At 43.3% G+C, this 15,855-nt stretch overlaps 1 protein-coding gene across 2 annotated transcripts in view; it reads right to left on the bottom strand.

Moving 5' to 3' along the window:
- The window catches only part of MAF (MAF bZIP transcription factor), a 184,754-nt gene that overhangs the window by 165,837 nt on the left and 3,062 nt on the right, over positions 1 to 15,855 (bottom strand). For both annotated transcript variants that reach the window (XM_058813286.1, XM_058813285.1), the window contains exon 2: positions 6,573 to 6,639. In XM_058813286.1, the coding sequence (XP_058669269.1) occupies positions 6,606 to 6,639 (34 nt within the window). In that variant the 3' untranslated portion in view covers positions 6,573 to 6,605. The remainder of the gene's footprint in view (positions 1 to 6,572; positions 6,640 to 15,855) is intronic.

The raw sequence follows: 15,855 nt of genomic DNA on the forward strand, positions 1-15,855 counted from the left end.
GCTGAGTGGTTAATATAATGCTGTCTTCACTTTGCCACTCTCTCCTTATTAGAATATAATTTGGGTCCAAGTAATATGGAAAGAGTTTGTTCCTGTGCACAGCAAGGGAGTGCCATGGGTAGAGCTTCTGCAGAATGAGGACTACAAATGTACTGACGAGCTGATTCCTCATTCCCTGCCTGCCTCTTGTTTTAACTCTCTTGTAAAGACGTTTGAAAGTGGAAGCTGTTTGGAAGCGCACATAAAAGCATCCATTAAAAGGCATTACATTACAGCTCCATTGGATCCTGCCCAAGTGATCCAGAGGCAAGCTGGAGCATCACCACAGATCCCAGGGAGGCTACTCCTGCCTTGGCTTTGGTGGCACCAAGTAACTCTGGTCTTTGTTTTACTTTCTTGCTTGCTTTTTACTAGCACCAGCCCTCTGGTATGGGACTAAGCCCAGAGCCTCTCCATCAGCTCCCCCATGCTCCTGAGCATTTACACCAGGTAATAGGAAGCAGAATTTGGCCCTAGGTGTGTACACTGGAGCTGCAATTGGGTTAGTAGGTTGTTCCCATTCACACTTCCAGCTGTTGCTGCTAAAAACCACAGCCAGAAGATTGCAGAAATGCAGAAGTGCCACCTCTGATTTTCTCCTCTTTAAAACGTGCACCTCTCCCCAGGGAAATCGCCCTTCCTCTGGGAGACTCAGGATGTGCTGCCATGCACCCCTCTCCTTTACAGCCTGGGCCCGTTAAGCTTTCCATGCCTTCACACCCATTTCCTAATTTAGCCGGGCCTGAATCTTGGTGCTGCTCGGGGCTGTGCTGCAGCAGAAGGGCCGGGGAGCGCGGCTCTGCCGTCAATAACCCGGCACAAAGGCCCTGCACAAGCCCAGCCGAGATTTAATTACCTATCACTGCTAACAAAAGCTCACTTTATTTTGATTAACTTTGAGGGAACAAGGTTCCCCACCATCAGAGTATGTTTAAGTAATTACGCAGTACAGACTAATATGCCTGAAAACACAAAAAGAGGGGGAATAGGGAGAGGGGAGAGAAGAAAGGGAAGACATGAGCTCAGCCTTACTTCCCAATTTAAACTAGGAATGACCTCAGGGTCAATTTTTCAGAGTATCTCAGATCAATTCAATTCTCACCTCCGCTGCCTACCTGCTAGCAAATGAACTTACTGTGCCTTCCAATAGACAGAAATGACTAAAAGGAAATCGCATTTAGCTGCATCTGAATAACCATGGTTATTAGATGATGCATGCAGAGGAAAAATTACCATTTTCCTTCTCCTTCTCCTCCTTGTGATTGTCATTCTCACCTCACTGGTGATTAAGATGTAGGATGCTCTCGCAGATTGTTAATTAGGTGTTAATATCTGCAAGGGGCCACAGCAAGCTCCTACACCTGAGGTCATTTCTCAGAAGTCAGGCTGTCTCCGGTGACAATACCTGTAATTCCCATAGCTAGTTTGATTCCCACTCAACAGCTGGAGCCAGTGTTTCTTTCATGTCTGGTTTCATTTCCTATCTGAAATTATATGAGTGCTAATATCTTTATTATCTTTCCCATAGAAGTGCAACGCTGGAGCATGGCACAGCGTGTTGTTCATAGGCTTTCTTTTCTTTTTCTTTTTTTTTCTCGCAGCATTTTCAAAACATTTCAAGCAAAAATCTTTATAGTTAGCAAATTTACAGCTGAGGACTCCATTATGGTTGGGGAGGGGTAGAAGGTAGGAGGGAAACAATAATAATTTGGGGATGGAAGAAAAGAAAAGCTGCACAAGTGCTGAATGATAATGGCTCGAACCTTGGGAAAAAAAGGTAATGGCAGGAAGGGGAGGAATTACAAGGACAGTGTGACCTCTGCATGCCTTGCAGGTGCACAGGAGCTATTCTGTACATAGAGGTATTAAAGCTATATTGTCTTTAAGAGAGAGATGGGGCACATAACTGATTTTGCCTACATTTTGGCACGTTCAAAATCAGGGTAAAGTTATGTGTGATTCAGAAAATGTCCAGCTCCCAAAGCACCTGATCTTTGTAATCCAGGCCCAGTGAACTCAGGAGAGTAAATTCCCATCCCAGTAGAAATGGTGTGTGGGACCTGGGCAACACCAGTGATTTCTCATCCCAGAGTATGAAGTAAGGTAAATGACAAGTACTTCAATAAACCAGTTTTCATTAAAGGGCTTCAAGGAACATTACAGCTATTTTTTAACTCCCACAAAAGCCTAGAAGGTAAGAATTAATTATCTAGGTTTATAACTGTGTAAACTGAGATATAAAGAGATCAACGGTAACAGACCTTTAGAAGAAACCTCAGATAACAAGTTTAAAGTGCTCCAGTATTTTGCTGAATCTAGAATCAAATAAGTGGGTCAAAGTCTCACAAGTGAGTCAGACTGTGACTCCCAACTCCCGTTTTCTTCACTCTCTAAACATTGTGACTATATGTGGAGCCTGAGAAGTAATTTTATATGTGGGATGTTAAATCAGTACTTTTCCTGTCTCATCAATCTCCTGTATTTTGGTACAGTGCGAATCATTTGGTAAGTGGCACAAATTAGAAAACCCAGGAGAGATGTTAAAAATATAACTGGGTTGTTTTTTTTTTTTTTAGCACTTAAAATCCTTTATTAGAACTACACAACAGCAAGAATGACGTCACCAGAAAATATTTTAGAGCTTACTTTAAACACAGGGAAAAATATTAAATTGACTCGCCTGGGAATTTTAGGGGAGTAAAAAGTTGTTACATATGGAATATACTTTCTCTTCACTCATAAAGATTTGAGACATTTTCATACTTCAAATTCACAGGAATGAGCTAGAAAGGCATTTGAGGCATAGTAAAATCCTGCTTTTTATAAGCACTCAAGAACTTATTTTTTACCTATGCAAAATGATCTGTAAATTGTACTAAATATGTTTGGGGAGAGGAAAGGGAGGGGGAGAGGTTACTCTGAATTTTTTAATCAAGAATAACATATTGCAACCAATTTGACCAAAAAAATATTCTCATTTAGGCTTAACAGAGCACATCTGCTTGAAAAATACATACAAGGCTCCCATTGACTGCTGTGGGAAGTTTGCCAATAATATTTCATGGAAGTTATCTTGCTATCAGCCTCGGAAAATAAAGACATTTTACAGGGAGTGTTAATTCAACAACGTAAAGTTAAAAATAACTTGCTCATGCACAAAGAAATTTGATTGTTTTTACAGTTCTTAGCTTTAATTTTCAATTTTATCAGATGTACAGTCTAGGAATAAAAAAAATATCTAATTTCCAGTGAAGTTGGGTAGTTTGATATCCCAGGCCACGGCCATGAAAAGAGAAATGATGTCATGAACAGACAGACTCAACTGCACATCAAAAATACACGTGAATAGTATGAGAATGCAAAAGGTCTTATACAAAACACAAATGTTTTTCAAAAATGCATGTGCAAATGCAGGAATAGCAGTGAAAAGTAAGTAAATGTGTATTTTCAGAGCACCATGATTTCCCCTGTGTGAAAAGTCTTGGAGGCAAACTGGAAAAGGAACAGAAAATACATTTCTGTTCTTTACTGCTCCTTATTCTCCCCTTAGTTCAGGTCTCATCCATATGGGGAAATTAGGAAATAAACTATACTGCAGTGCTAGTCATTGCCTGGGTGGACACTCCTACTCTAGAATAAGAGTGGATTTTCCTGGGTAATTTATTATATTTTGAAAGCAGCTTAGCTGTAGTAGGGAAGGGGGAAATCCACCCTTACTCCCAAATAAGAACATCCATCCTGGGAATTCACAGCTCAGCTACCTCCGTATAAGTTCAGATTTTGCTTTTTATTTTACAACCACCCCTGTAGATATTCCTTTGTGGTGGAAGTGTGGGGCCCAGGAATTAAAGGGTGATTTTACCAAAGGCTTCAGTGGGGCCAGAAGTCCACCCAGGATCTTTCCTCTCACCTGGGATGTAGGTAGGATGCAATTTAGGGTCCATCATTGCCTCATCCTGCCCTTGGAGCTCTAAAAAGGTCATTCAGAGCCTCTTTGAAAACTGAAACATTGTTACAGTGATAAAAAAACCAACAAATTTTTTCTTCCCTTTTTTAGAAAAAAACCTGGCTACATTTTTTATGTCAAAAGTAAATTCTACTTTCCAACATCATCATGCTGATCAGGAAATACAGGGATATTCCATGACACTGGAGGATGGAAAAGCTTTCCTGCACCAAATAAAATACACTGAAGCACAGTGAAACACACCTGGGGTTATGTATGTATTGTAAGGGATGTTAGCTGGTGCTGCTGGAATAAGACAAAACACAATCTTTGCAAAATAACTGTTGCTTTGTAAAACAGCACAATGGACACTTAGTGGTATTTTATGGGGTAGCTACTAATTTTGTTGCTGGTATAAGAGTGTATAAACACAAAATTCATCCTGCAGTGCTTCCTCTGAAAGCTGTCAGAAGTGGGAGGACATGGAGTGACACCAGTCCTGGCCTCCACCACCCCTGCTGCTGCCTGACCTGCCAGGGACATCATGGTGAGAACCTCTTAACCAGCAACCACCAACTATTCCTGTCACAGTCATTAAATAAACGGCCCTGAAATCCTTCAAGTTTGCCAGAAATAACATAATTCCTTCAAAGGAGCCAAGTTAGTAAGTCACACCGTGGAGACTACTGTCCACTACTATAAATGTACAGTCTTAAATTCCCCCAACCAAGCCAGCTCCATGAATATCAAGTGAGCTCTCCTCCAGACAGTGTGGAGGATTGGAGTTTTCATATCTAAGCTTATTATTCCTAATATCACAGAGACACTTCCCTGAATTGTCCTTCTCCTGCCCAAATTCCCCATCTGACCAGATGTCTTTCTCTCTCTTGCTTTCACCTGTCAATCATGTTCACAGCTGAAATTTGATTTCTCTCCCAACAGTAACCTTAGATGAAATATTACCATAGGGGTCAGAACTGCCTGAACCTTGCCGTAAAAGTTTGTTAACTCTTCCAAGACCCAAGAGCTATTTGCTTAAAACTAACAGATTTTGCTGCTGGTTGTTTTGTGGGGTTTTTTGTCTACAATATGGGAAAATATAACCACAGAATAGTGAAGGAAGACACAAGGAATTGTCCCAGAGAGCAGCAGGCTAAGCAAGTCTTGAGATCACAAGTGTCGATAAGGGAAAAACATTTCCTTTTTTATTATAGGGATAAAAATAAATATCACTAATTTGTATAAATCTAATAGTCACATATATGAATTACAGGAAGCATGCCAGATTTTCCTATGGGATCATTGAAATTAGAAATGTTTCCCCAAGAGCAAGCTGATGAAACAAGTGCTGCACCTTTGCTATTAAAATACACACTTCATGTATTTACTCCAGCTGATAGCAACTTGGCTGTATTCTTGCAAAAAAAGCATATTGCACTCTGAGTTTTCATAAAAAACGCGAGTGAGCTGGCTTCCCTCTCATTTACAGTGGTGAAAAACAGAAAAAAAAATGCAATGCAGGCAAAACCCTATCCAGGGTGTTCCTCAGGGAAGTAAGAGGAGCATCAGGCTTAAAATGAAGGTCCTGTAGTGCTCCTTGAGAAACCTATTCCTACAACCCATACACCTTTAAAACCTTCTCTCAGTTCCATTTAATGTACAGGCTACAGCACCAGTTACACCCTCCCCATCCTCACTTAAATTTTAAATAATGAATCTGTTACTTAAATTTATTTTCAAAATTAACAAAGAAATCTATTATTTTAATTTATTATTTACATTTCTTTTAAAAGATAAAAATTAAATCTATTATTTAAACAAGCTTAATTCCATGAGCTAATAAAATTCAGCTGTTTTTAACAGCACTTAACCGTTGATCAAAGCGTGGCAGGCTGCACGGCAGGCTGTGTTCTTAACTAAAATAGGAGGTTTCATAAAAAAAATTCACACAGGAATCTGTCATTGCAACCTTGGTGCTCATTTAACCCACTTAGTATTTTTATAGTCAAGGTCAATAAAAGTCAGATTCCATGGAATAAAAAAAATAAAGTGCCTGTTTGAGTCTAGCAGGGGAAGGGATTGAAAGTTTTAATTCCCACATTTTCATTAGCAGCATATTTTTTAGTCAATGTTGACAGATTGAATGAACATGAATTTCCAGAGGAAAGCAGTGCTGTAAATTAAACTCTATTGTAATTTGTAAGTACTGAAGTCATCTAACACAGACTCATGATTTTCATCAAGATCTGAGGGAGATCTTCAGAAGACCCATCCTTAATCCCCGCAGCTGATGTCTGAACGCCAGCATTTGAAGAAAAAGAAAGAAAACATTTGCAAAGCACTATATATGAGGTGTGGGACACGAGAGAGCTGCCTGGCTGACAAAAGTACAAAGCCCCATCATTACAAGTGGTTCTTGTAGGCACCTGAAATCAGCCTCGCCCAAAAGCCCAGGAAACTGCACCACAGCCTGCCAGCGGCTCCCCAGGGCTGAGCAGAAAGCACCGTCTTAGCAGCAGAAAACAAAGCAGAGAAATTACCACCCCTGCTGAAATATGGCAAATTGCTAATGAAAAGGAAAACATACCTTTTATTTTTGACCTCAGGTAACAGGGATTTTTCACATCACCGTTGTAGATGATTCTCTCGGGTACCTAATTTAGTAAATATATTAAAATAAACTATTATTAAAAGGAATATTTAACATCATAAAGCCTGTCTGTTGTGCCACTATGGTACAGAATAGGACCTTTTATATGCAAATCCTAAATTAAATTTAGAAAGTCTCTTGTAGTGTTTATTAATTCTGGCTGAGTGAAGAAGAAATGAACACAGTTTGAAGTGAAACATTTCTAGTTCACATATTTAGTATTTACTTCACATTAATAACAGGAGATTCTTACTGACAAATTACCTTAAGAACACGTATTTTTTGCCTCACTAGTGAATATCAGTTTCTAATATCTGAAAGTGTGTAGCTTTCTGTATTTCTTTCTTAATGATTGTTATTAGCTGCACTAATGTAATTGGCAAAATAATAATCAATTTTTGTACACAGTCCATTATTTTCAAGACAGTAGTTTAATAACAAAAGCAGAGCTGTCATTTCCCCCTGCAGTTACTCACACTGTACAAATTCATCCTGTCAACACATATTTAAAACCTAATTTAAAAAAAAAATCAACATAGAGTGAATCTTTGTACAATAAGTGAGATAAATCAGTGAGTCAATCCACATTTCTTAAATATGGATATTTGGCTGTGTCCCTTACAATCAAGTTTCCCTCCCTGAGTGTGCATGCACAGACACACACATGTATTTCCTATGAAGTGCCTGCAGGAATGTTTGAGCTCCGTGCATTTATTGGAACCGTGCAGCATAATCAGAGCAAGGATAAACCACAAGCCCGATCGACTTGAATAAAAAAAAAAAAAAAGACAAGACAAACTGTAGGCTCTTTTCCAGCATTTTGGTTCCAGATTAGCTCTGCAGCTCTGAAAACAAAAGTGGGCAGCACATTTAGAGCCAGCTGAATAATCCCTGTCCCACATCCCACCCAAGGCTCCCAGCTCAAAAGAACCCACCCCTCTTTGAAAGGACCCACTGACCACCGAAAAATATGTTACCTTATTGTTTTAGTTTGATTTTTTTCTTTCAGGTTTGGAGTTTGTTGTTTTGTTTTTTGAGGTTTTTTTGAGAAACAGGATGGTGCTTAGATAAATGCAATACTTGGCACCTGGCCCGGGATCTCTAAAAGCAAATGACTCCTGTGGACCTTTGGTGTCATTTTTCTCAGGACGACCTCTCCTTTCATGCCAATCGGTTAATTCATCCTGCTATTAATGCAGGGGGCTGAGAGGAACAGGTACTCAGGCCTCACACCTGAGGAGCATCTAGAAACTGATGTGGTCAGCCTGCTTTCAGTCTTTGCTGTGGCCATCCCTGCCCTAAACCCACAACCATTCCCAGCACAGCACACCTGGAACACCAACCCTCTTCCACCGACAAGGTGCATTGCTTCACTTAGCAGCTTTATTTAACTATCAGTTTATTAATAAGGAAAGAGTCAAAGACAGTAAGAGAGCATGAAGGCAACGAGAGACACTAAGCAGATTTATTAATTTAAGAAGCCTGATCACTTTCCTTCATTTTATCTGACAGAGTTGGTGTAAGACAGTTATACTTCAATAAGTTCTCTACACTATACTGTGCTATTTTAAAAGGATTTCACAATAAAGGAAGCTGAAAGACTGTGCACAGTCTGGAGACCGTATCTGGTGTGACATGAATATAGTATTTTAACCAGATTTAATCTTACAGTATTCCCTCCTCTACAATGACTTTGCAGGAGGAAACCCTACGGAAAGGAAAATCTGTTCATCCTACACCACAGAACACTGAATCGCATTGCACACTCCGGCAGCTCTTCCTACATATTAAAATGCTTTCATCAGGGAGTTTGGAAGCAGTCAAGCTGGGGGGAAGGGGTAGGAAAGTAAAAAAAAAATACTAGGTCTTGTTAGGTTCAATTTTGGGATCATTTTTATTGTCACGGCTCTCAGTGCTTGAGGGAGAAGGGGCTGTTTGCAGTGGAGACACCTCAGCTTTGGGAGACAATACCAACACCCTGATCCCATCCCCTTCAGCAGTGATATCCCACTGCCAAGGCCTTGGCAAGAAGTTTTGTTTCAAAATTGGAGAAGCAGGGCTCAGGCTGCACGAAAGGGAATCTGCCTGCTTTCTTACAGAAGAGGGCTTTAAGCTTAATCATATACACATTCCGAGGCACATCCACACAGACTTGTGAAACTCAGCCTCGGCAAACGCCGTTCCCGCACTTGAGATTCTTTAAAAGCCATGAAATGTAAATCCTGCCTGCTCCCATTCTTGCTCCCTGCAGAGAACTCAAAGCCTGATCCAAAAAGTCATTTTAAAAGATCTCTTTGATTGCCGTTGGGTTTAGATTTGTCTCTGTGTGTGCACAGGTATGAAGGAAAAAGAAAAGAAGAAAAGGAGGAAAATTCAAGAACTGGGGGGAAAAAAAGGGAAGAAATAGAAAAAGGAAATGGAAAATAAGAAAGAAAAAAGAATGAGAGAGAAAAAGGAAAACGAGAGAAAAAGGGAGAGGGGAAAGGGAAAGAAGATAAAGGGAAAGGGAAAGGGAAAGGGAAAGGGAGAGGGAAAGGGGGAAGAGAAGGGAAAAGGAAAGAAAAAGAAAAAGAAAAAGAAAAAGAAAAAGAAAAAGAAAAAGAAAAAGAAAAAGAAAAAGAAAAAGAAAAAGAAAAAGAAAAAGAAAAAGAAAAAGAAAAAGAAAAAGAAAAAGAAAAAGAAAAAGAAAAAGAAAAATTGGAAATACTGTGACCAAAGCCGAGGGAAGTGCTCTGTGGACATACCTAGGGCCGGGCGGCCCGTGGGAGCCGCCGGGTGACAACCGGAGCTCCGCTCTGGATGCGCGGCCAGACGGATCCATAGTTCCGCCCAGACTCCCCTTTTGTTGCAGGGATGGGATTTAGAGAGAAACAAACAAGAAACAGACAAACAGCGGTGCTGTCCTCACCTTCCTGCCCCTCCCGGGCGGCGGGGCCTGTCCCCCGCACCTGGCTGCGGCGGGACCCGCGGCTGGGCGGCCGCTGCAGCCCTCGGGGGCTGTGCCCGGGGACAGGGACTGGGCCAGGGCCAGGGACCAGGACTATAGCGGGGACAGGGGCTGTGCCGGGGGTCAAGGCTGTGCTGGGGACGAGGGCTGTGCCCGGGAGTTGTGCCAGGCCGAGGCTGTGCCGGGGCCGGGGGCTATGCCGGGGCCGGGGACTGTGTCCGGGTCGAGACTGTGCCGGGGACAGGGCTGTGCCCGGGATCAGAACTGTGCCTGGACCGGGGGCTGTGCCCGGGATCAGAACTGTGCCTGGACCGGGGGCTGTGCCCGGGATCAGAACTGTGCCTGGACCGGGGGCTGTGCCGGGGACAGGGCTTTGCCTGGGGTCAGAGCGGTGCCCGGGCCGGGAGCTGTGCCCGCTGTGCCCCTGGACGTGCCGGCCTGGCCGGGCCGGGCTGAGGGCAGCCCCCAGGGGGCCCGGCCGCCCCCCAAGCGACCCCGCCGGCCGCGGCCCCGGTGCCGTGAGGGACGGGGAGGGGCCGCATCCCTGCACAGACAGCCCCGGCCCGGGGCGATCAGGAGCTGCTGGAAGCAGGGAGGTGAAAATCCGTGCCAGAACCTTCCCCAGGGCTGCTGCTCCCCCGGCCGGGTGGCGGCAGGGAGGCAAAGGCGTGTGGGCTCCGAGCTCTGCCGACACCCCGCTGTCCCCACACCCTGCCGCCTTTCGGGGACACCCAGATTTAATGGAAAGCCCAAGGACTGAATGTCAGGGAGATGCCAGAGCCTTCGCTGGAACAGGGTGTTGAGGCTCAACGCCTCCGTCCACAGCCATCGGCATCTCTGCTGTATCAGGACAAGCTGGGGCAGCATCGCTCAGGACTGTGGGTCTTTATGAATTAACAATTGAGAGCAGCACCCAGGGACACTTCAAACTCTACCCCCGCTGGAAACTTGAGGACACTGCTGGATTTGTTATTTACTGGGGATTTTTTTTCTGCATGGAGGAGAAACACCAGTTCTAGAAAACTTCTCCTCTGGCTTTGATTTCTTCCATGTAAAGTGTTGCATTGAGATGCATTACAAAACAGTGACATTTATTAATTAGGAAAAAAAGCAAATCATGTCACAAAGTCCACAGAGCTTCAAAACAAGCAAGGAGAGAGGCAGGGCAAGTTCTGTTCTCGTCACTCACTGCACCACGATTACAGGCCTGCACGCTTCACTGTGTGTCGCAAGTGACACAGTTTTAAAAGCAGAATTTGGAGGGAAAAAAGTGGGTGCAGCAATAGTGAACGAAAACGATCGTTTCAGAGAGCGCTGAAATACAGGCAGCGTGCATCGAGGGCACTGAGATGTTGTCACACTGTGCCGGGTCAACCCGATACGGTGATAGATAGCTCGGGATGGAGCTGCCTGTCTGCCAACTACAGCCTCGCAGATCCCTGGCCTCTTGCTTTTCACTTGATAACTTAAGTCATATCCTGGACTATTTTTGCATTGTGTTGGCTTAGAGCTCACAAATCTGAATGCACTCAGCCCTCAGAGTGACAAATGTTATTCTCGGTCCTCCCCCGCAATTTCAGGCAGTCAAGAATTAGATGCAGCAGAGTGTACAGTATTTTAATCTATTGATTTGTACCTGCTATGCCCAAAAAAAATTCATTAGAGGAGCCTTAAAATTATGAAGTGGTTCAGTGCTCAGCTCCTTCCTGAAAAGACGAGTTCTTTCTTGGCCGCTCACCTCTGCCACGTTCTGGGGTGTGCTACATCATGTTATTCATACTGAGACCTGCACTTAAAACAGAGATCTGAAGCATTTAGTTACAGACTCTGTGTGTGTGTGTATTCTGTTCAAGCAGGATTGGTTTTTGTCAGAGCTGAGCAAACAAAATCTATCCCGCTCTCCATAGCTACCCCCGGAATGCCCAAGCCTCATGGCAGCCGCTCACAACACAGCGATTCGGAAAGAGGGAGGGAAAAAAGTGTATTAAAAAAACCTTAATTCCTAACATTGAAGTATGTAGGATTTATTTTTTTTTTTTCTGCATGAAATTTTAAATTCAGCCATCTGAACAGGTGTCAGAAACAGTGGGTCCATTTAGCTCCTCTGATGATCGGAGTAATAAATATAGAGGATTTCCTTTCAACACAGCACATGCTGAAATGACACCAATGTAGTTCTGGCATCTGAGCAGATAATTCTGATATATGCATCATTTCCTCCCTAAATCCAGGAAGCAGCTACACTCTCTATCTGATATTAGTATATTATGTCAAATAGAAATTGGTATTAAAATTATGAATGATTCTAGATCAAGAACTTCCTACACACTACGCAGAGGGAGGGGGAGGAAACAGCTGCATAAAAGCTTTCGGAAGGGAAAAGAAAAAAGAGCTGGGAAAGTTCATTTTTTAAACTAAAAATTTGCTGCCATGTTTCGCGTGGGGGGAGTTTTCAAGTGACATTTTGATTCAGCGCTGGAGTTTTTGTTTTAAAAGGGTGATGAAGACTTTCTAATAAATAGAAGCTCTCCCTGCTCAGTTTGCAAACGGGCACTTCTCGCTGCATGCCTAGGGAGAAATAATTCAGGAAATAAATATGCACTGGTGTGACTGGGATATTTCCCTGCCTTCTCCCATCTTTTTTTTTTTAGGATTCAGTCCAGGATGACATTTTTTCAAGCAGGGAAAATGCTGTAGCAGAACCAAAAAATACTCTCGGCCTCTGCTCAGCAGAAGCCTGGAGGCAGGGCAGGAGAGGGTTACGTTTCGTTTTAGGGGGTGGAAATTAAAAAAGCTTAGGAGCAAGGTGGGCTGGGGAGGGAGGAGGGGGCTGAGCCTCAGTGCACACCATTTCCCAGCCAGCAAAGGGCCGCTGTCCACGCACGTATCTCCCGGCACCGGTCACATGAAAGTTCTTTGTAATGTAGTTAATAAATGGAAAGGCACTACAGGACTATGGGAAAAATAGGATGTTGTTAGTGATGGGCAGATTAAGACCACACACACCTTTTGACACCCAATTGCCTGGCCCGGGCAGCATTCCACCCGGTTTTTACCTGTGGGAGAACAGTGGGATCCTGCTCCCCTTTGAAATCCCCAGGATTGCACCTCTGAGTTCAATGGGAGCAGGATTGAGGCCAGAGTCAAGCAAGGGGTGATTAATGAATGTAGGTTATTCAGAGCAGAGCGGTTCCAATTAGTCCTCAGCAAGCACTCCTGCGGCAAAGGTGGGCGCTCCCCTGCAATGACTCATACAGAGAACCCCAATACTCACTTTGCTTTAGTGAATATTAAAATGTGTACCTTATTTTTTTCCCCTTCACTCGGCCAGTTGGCGTGTTTCAGGTTAAAATTCAAATGCAGCCTAAGGAAGGTTGCATTTTTTAACGTGCAAAGCAAGATTGTCATCACAATGCCAAACTGGAAGAAAGCTTTTTTCCCCTCTCAGGTTGGGGGTGTGATGGGAATTTTTCCTTTGTCACCCTATTCTAGGAAGTCTGTTTCTAGGAAGGTTTTCTCTTATCTCTTAAATCGTTCAAATAGGATGTTTGGTTTTTTCCCTCCGTGAAAGAAGACACTTCAGGGAGGCAGCAGCGCTCTCCTCATTTTTCACTACTCAGTCAATTCACAGTACTTTTAAAATCCTATTGCCTGCTCCTAACTTTGCTTGCAAGGAAGCCTGAAGAGACAGCAGGGTGTGAGAATGAGGCTGGACCAGAAGTGGTCCTGCTCTGGGCAGCTTGGGGTTCTGTGCTCCCTTGGGGGCTGCAGCACCACTTCAGCGGGGGCTCTGCTGATGACAGGTCTTGTCCCTTCCCTTCCTTGTTCTCAGCAAGGGCAGCAGCAAAGCTTCAGAGTCTCTGCAAAAACACCTGGGCGTCGGTAAAGGCTCAGTCAGGGAAGGGAAGGTGGGAGACAAAATAACGAGCAGCCTTGTCTTTATGAGAGGAGATAATTCCCAGCTGGGCCAATCGCAACCAGTTTACCCACAGATTACACATTAACCAGAAAATGGAACTCAAATTAACCAGAATCTGGAGCTTGAACCATTACTCAAACCCTGGTGCAACAGCAGGTCAGATGCCAAAGGGCAGGTTGGTGCCCCGGCACTGGGGAGGGGTGAGACACAGCATCGGCTTTGGAGAGCAAGCCGAGTGTCACCAGAAGAGTGTCCATCCCTGCAAAGGGACCTCAGCAGGAGCACAGTGACCTCCAGCACCAGCCACTGCCCACTGACACAGGCTGTCGTGGGTGCAAGTGCTGCAGGGGGGCTCAGAGCCACACCTTGACCTTGCAGCCCGACCCTTGACAGGGGCTGGACCAGCCAGGCAGAGGGATGGCAACAGGTCCTGTCCCTTCAGGGCCCCTTCAGGGCCACCAGCACCCAGAAGGGATGACCTTACTGCTGGGAAGAAGCTGCACCAGCAGTACGGGGGAAAAACACAAAGGAGAAGAAAAAGGTGTTTGGTTTATGAGCCTGGGTGTGGAGATAACCCCCCCATCCTAGAGAGGCTGGAGCATCCTTCGGAGAGGCCTCTGCCTCTCACAGAAAGGGGACAGATAATCCCATTCAGAGAGCAGGACAGTGCTCTGCTGAGGGACGCTGCAGGCTCTCAGGAAAAGGTGGCTTTAAATGAACTGGGTCGAGCATCTGAGGAGCCTTTCAAAGTTCAAATGCCCTTTGACATGGGGAACTGCAGTGAAGAGGGGCTCAGAGACCTGAGTGTTTCTAGCACATTAACCTTTGGGGTTGATTGTTTAGAGCAAATAACTCTCAAAAGTTGGAGGAAGTCCTTTGGATTTTTTTTTCTCCGCTCCTCAGCTCTCTCTGGACTTTCTAAGGCCTGTAGCAAAAGAAAAAACAACAAAACAAAAGCAAAAAAACCAAAAACAAAACAAAAAAATTCCACAGGGTAAAAAAAAAAAAGAAAAAAGAAGGGTGAAAAAGCGAAGAAAAGAAAAAAGGAGGCAGTATGGACCAAAATGATAAGAATTTTTTCAATCTAGAATTAAGTGGCTCTGTGACAAGCCAAGCCTGATGCAGTGTCATCTCTTACTAGAGACAGGCATGCTTAGCTGGGATCAGATGATAAGAGGATGTGAAGTCTTCTCTTTCACTTCACTCCATCATAAAACAATCAAAATACAGGGCCATATCATGTCATCGGGTTTTTAAGCAGCCCTCCCCTTTGAGATCTCCTAGAACTTGGCGGGACGATCTGAGTCACTGAAACTGCCCTCGCTGCACTACTGAGAAGTCAGAAGCAGCACCTGAAAGCTCACGGTTTTTTTTTCATCTACCTGAAAGAGAACTGGAGTCCTAGCAGGTGACAATTTTCCATTTTACACGGAGCTATGCCTTCCCTTCTCCCCTCCTGAACACTTCTGAGTCCAGCTTGTGGGTGAGCATCGCCCCTTCGGCAGGCAGCACGCTGAAGTACTGCGCTCGCAGTTATGGAACTTTGAACTACACACTAAGAAACTGAGTACGGAATCAAAAAAATGCAGTTTATTATTGTAGATTATTCTCTCTTTCGATATAACCATAGAGTTGAAAATGAAAGAAAAGCACATAGGAACATCACACGTGGTTAGTTAGTAACTCAAGATATAAAACAATTTTGCACAGCAAAATATGTAAAAGAAAAAGTAACTGACAAGATTTTTTTATATTTATTGTGGTAAGATTTACTTTCCATTTTTTTTTTTAAAAGACAGGATATCAGTCCCTGAAAATAAAATTTACTGATTATTGCCTTTAAAACTGTGGAATTTTTGAAGTTACAGAAAATCCAGTTCTGCACCACAATACAACTGTAAAAAAATCTACATCATTTTAAAACTGTGCAGTAATGCCATCTTTATAACTGCATAAATTGTATTAGCGTTCTAAACAGGTTCGTAATTTTTTTGTTGTTGTTTTTGTATTATATGCTTGCAGGTTATATCTTAGTGCAATTCAGTCCCAAATACTTCAATTTTGAAAAAAAAAAACAAAAAAAAAACAACCCATACATTTTAAATGTAAAATACCCCTATAGATATAAACAGGGGTGCCTCCCCCTTTTAATACTTTGGTTTTCAAATACAGTCAGTGGTATAGCAAGGACTACATATACCCAACTTATATTTAAGTTGCAAGCACATGCTGCATAAACTACTTTTTAAAACAGTCCCGTTGCAAATTCTACCCCCCTTTACATCACGACAGTAAACAATTTAGTGCATCAATCTTTAAAAAAAAAATCTACATCTAAACAGACCTAACTCTTT

This window comes from Ammospiza caudacuta, chromosome 13 (assembly GCF_027887145.1).
Source record: "Ammospiza caudacuta isolate bAmmCau1 chromosome 13, bAmmCau1.pri, whole genome shotgun sequence".
NCBI classification, from domain to species: domain Eukaryota; kingdom Metazoa; phylum Chordata; class Aves; order Passeriformes; family Passerellidae; genus Ammospiza; species Ammospiza caudacuta.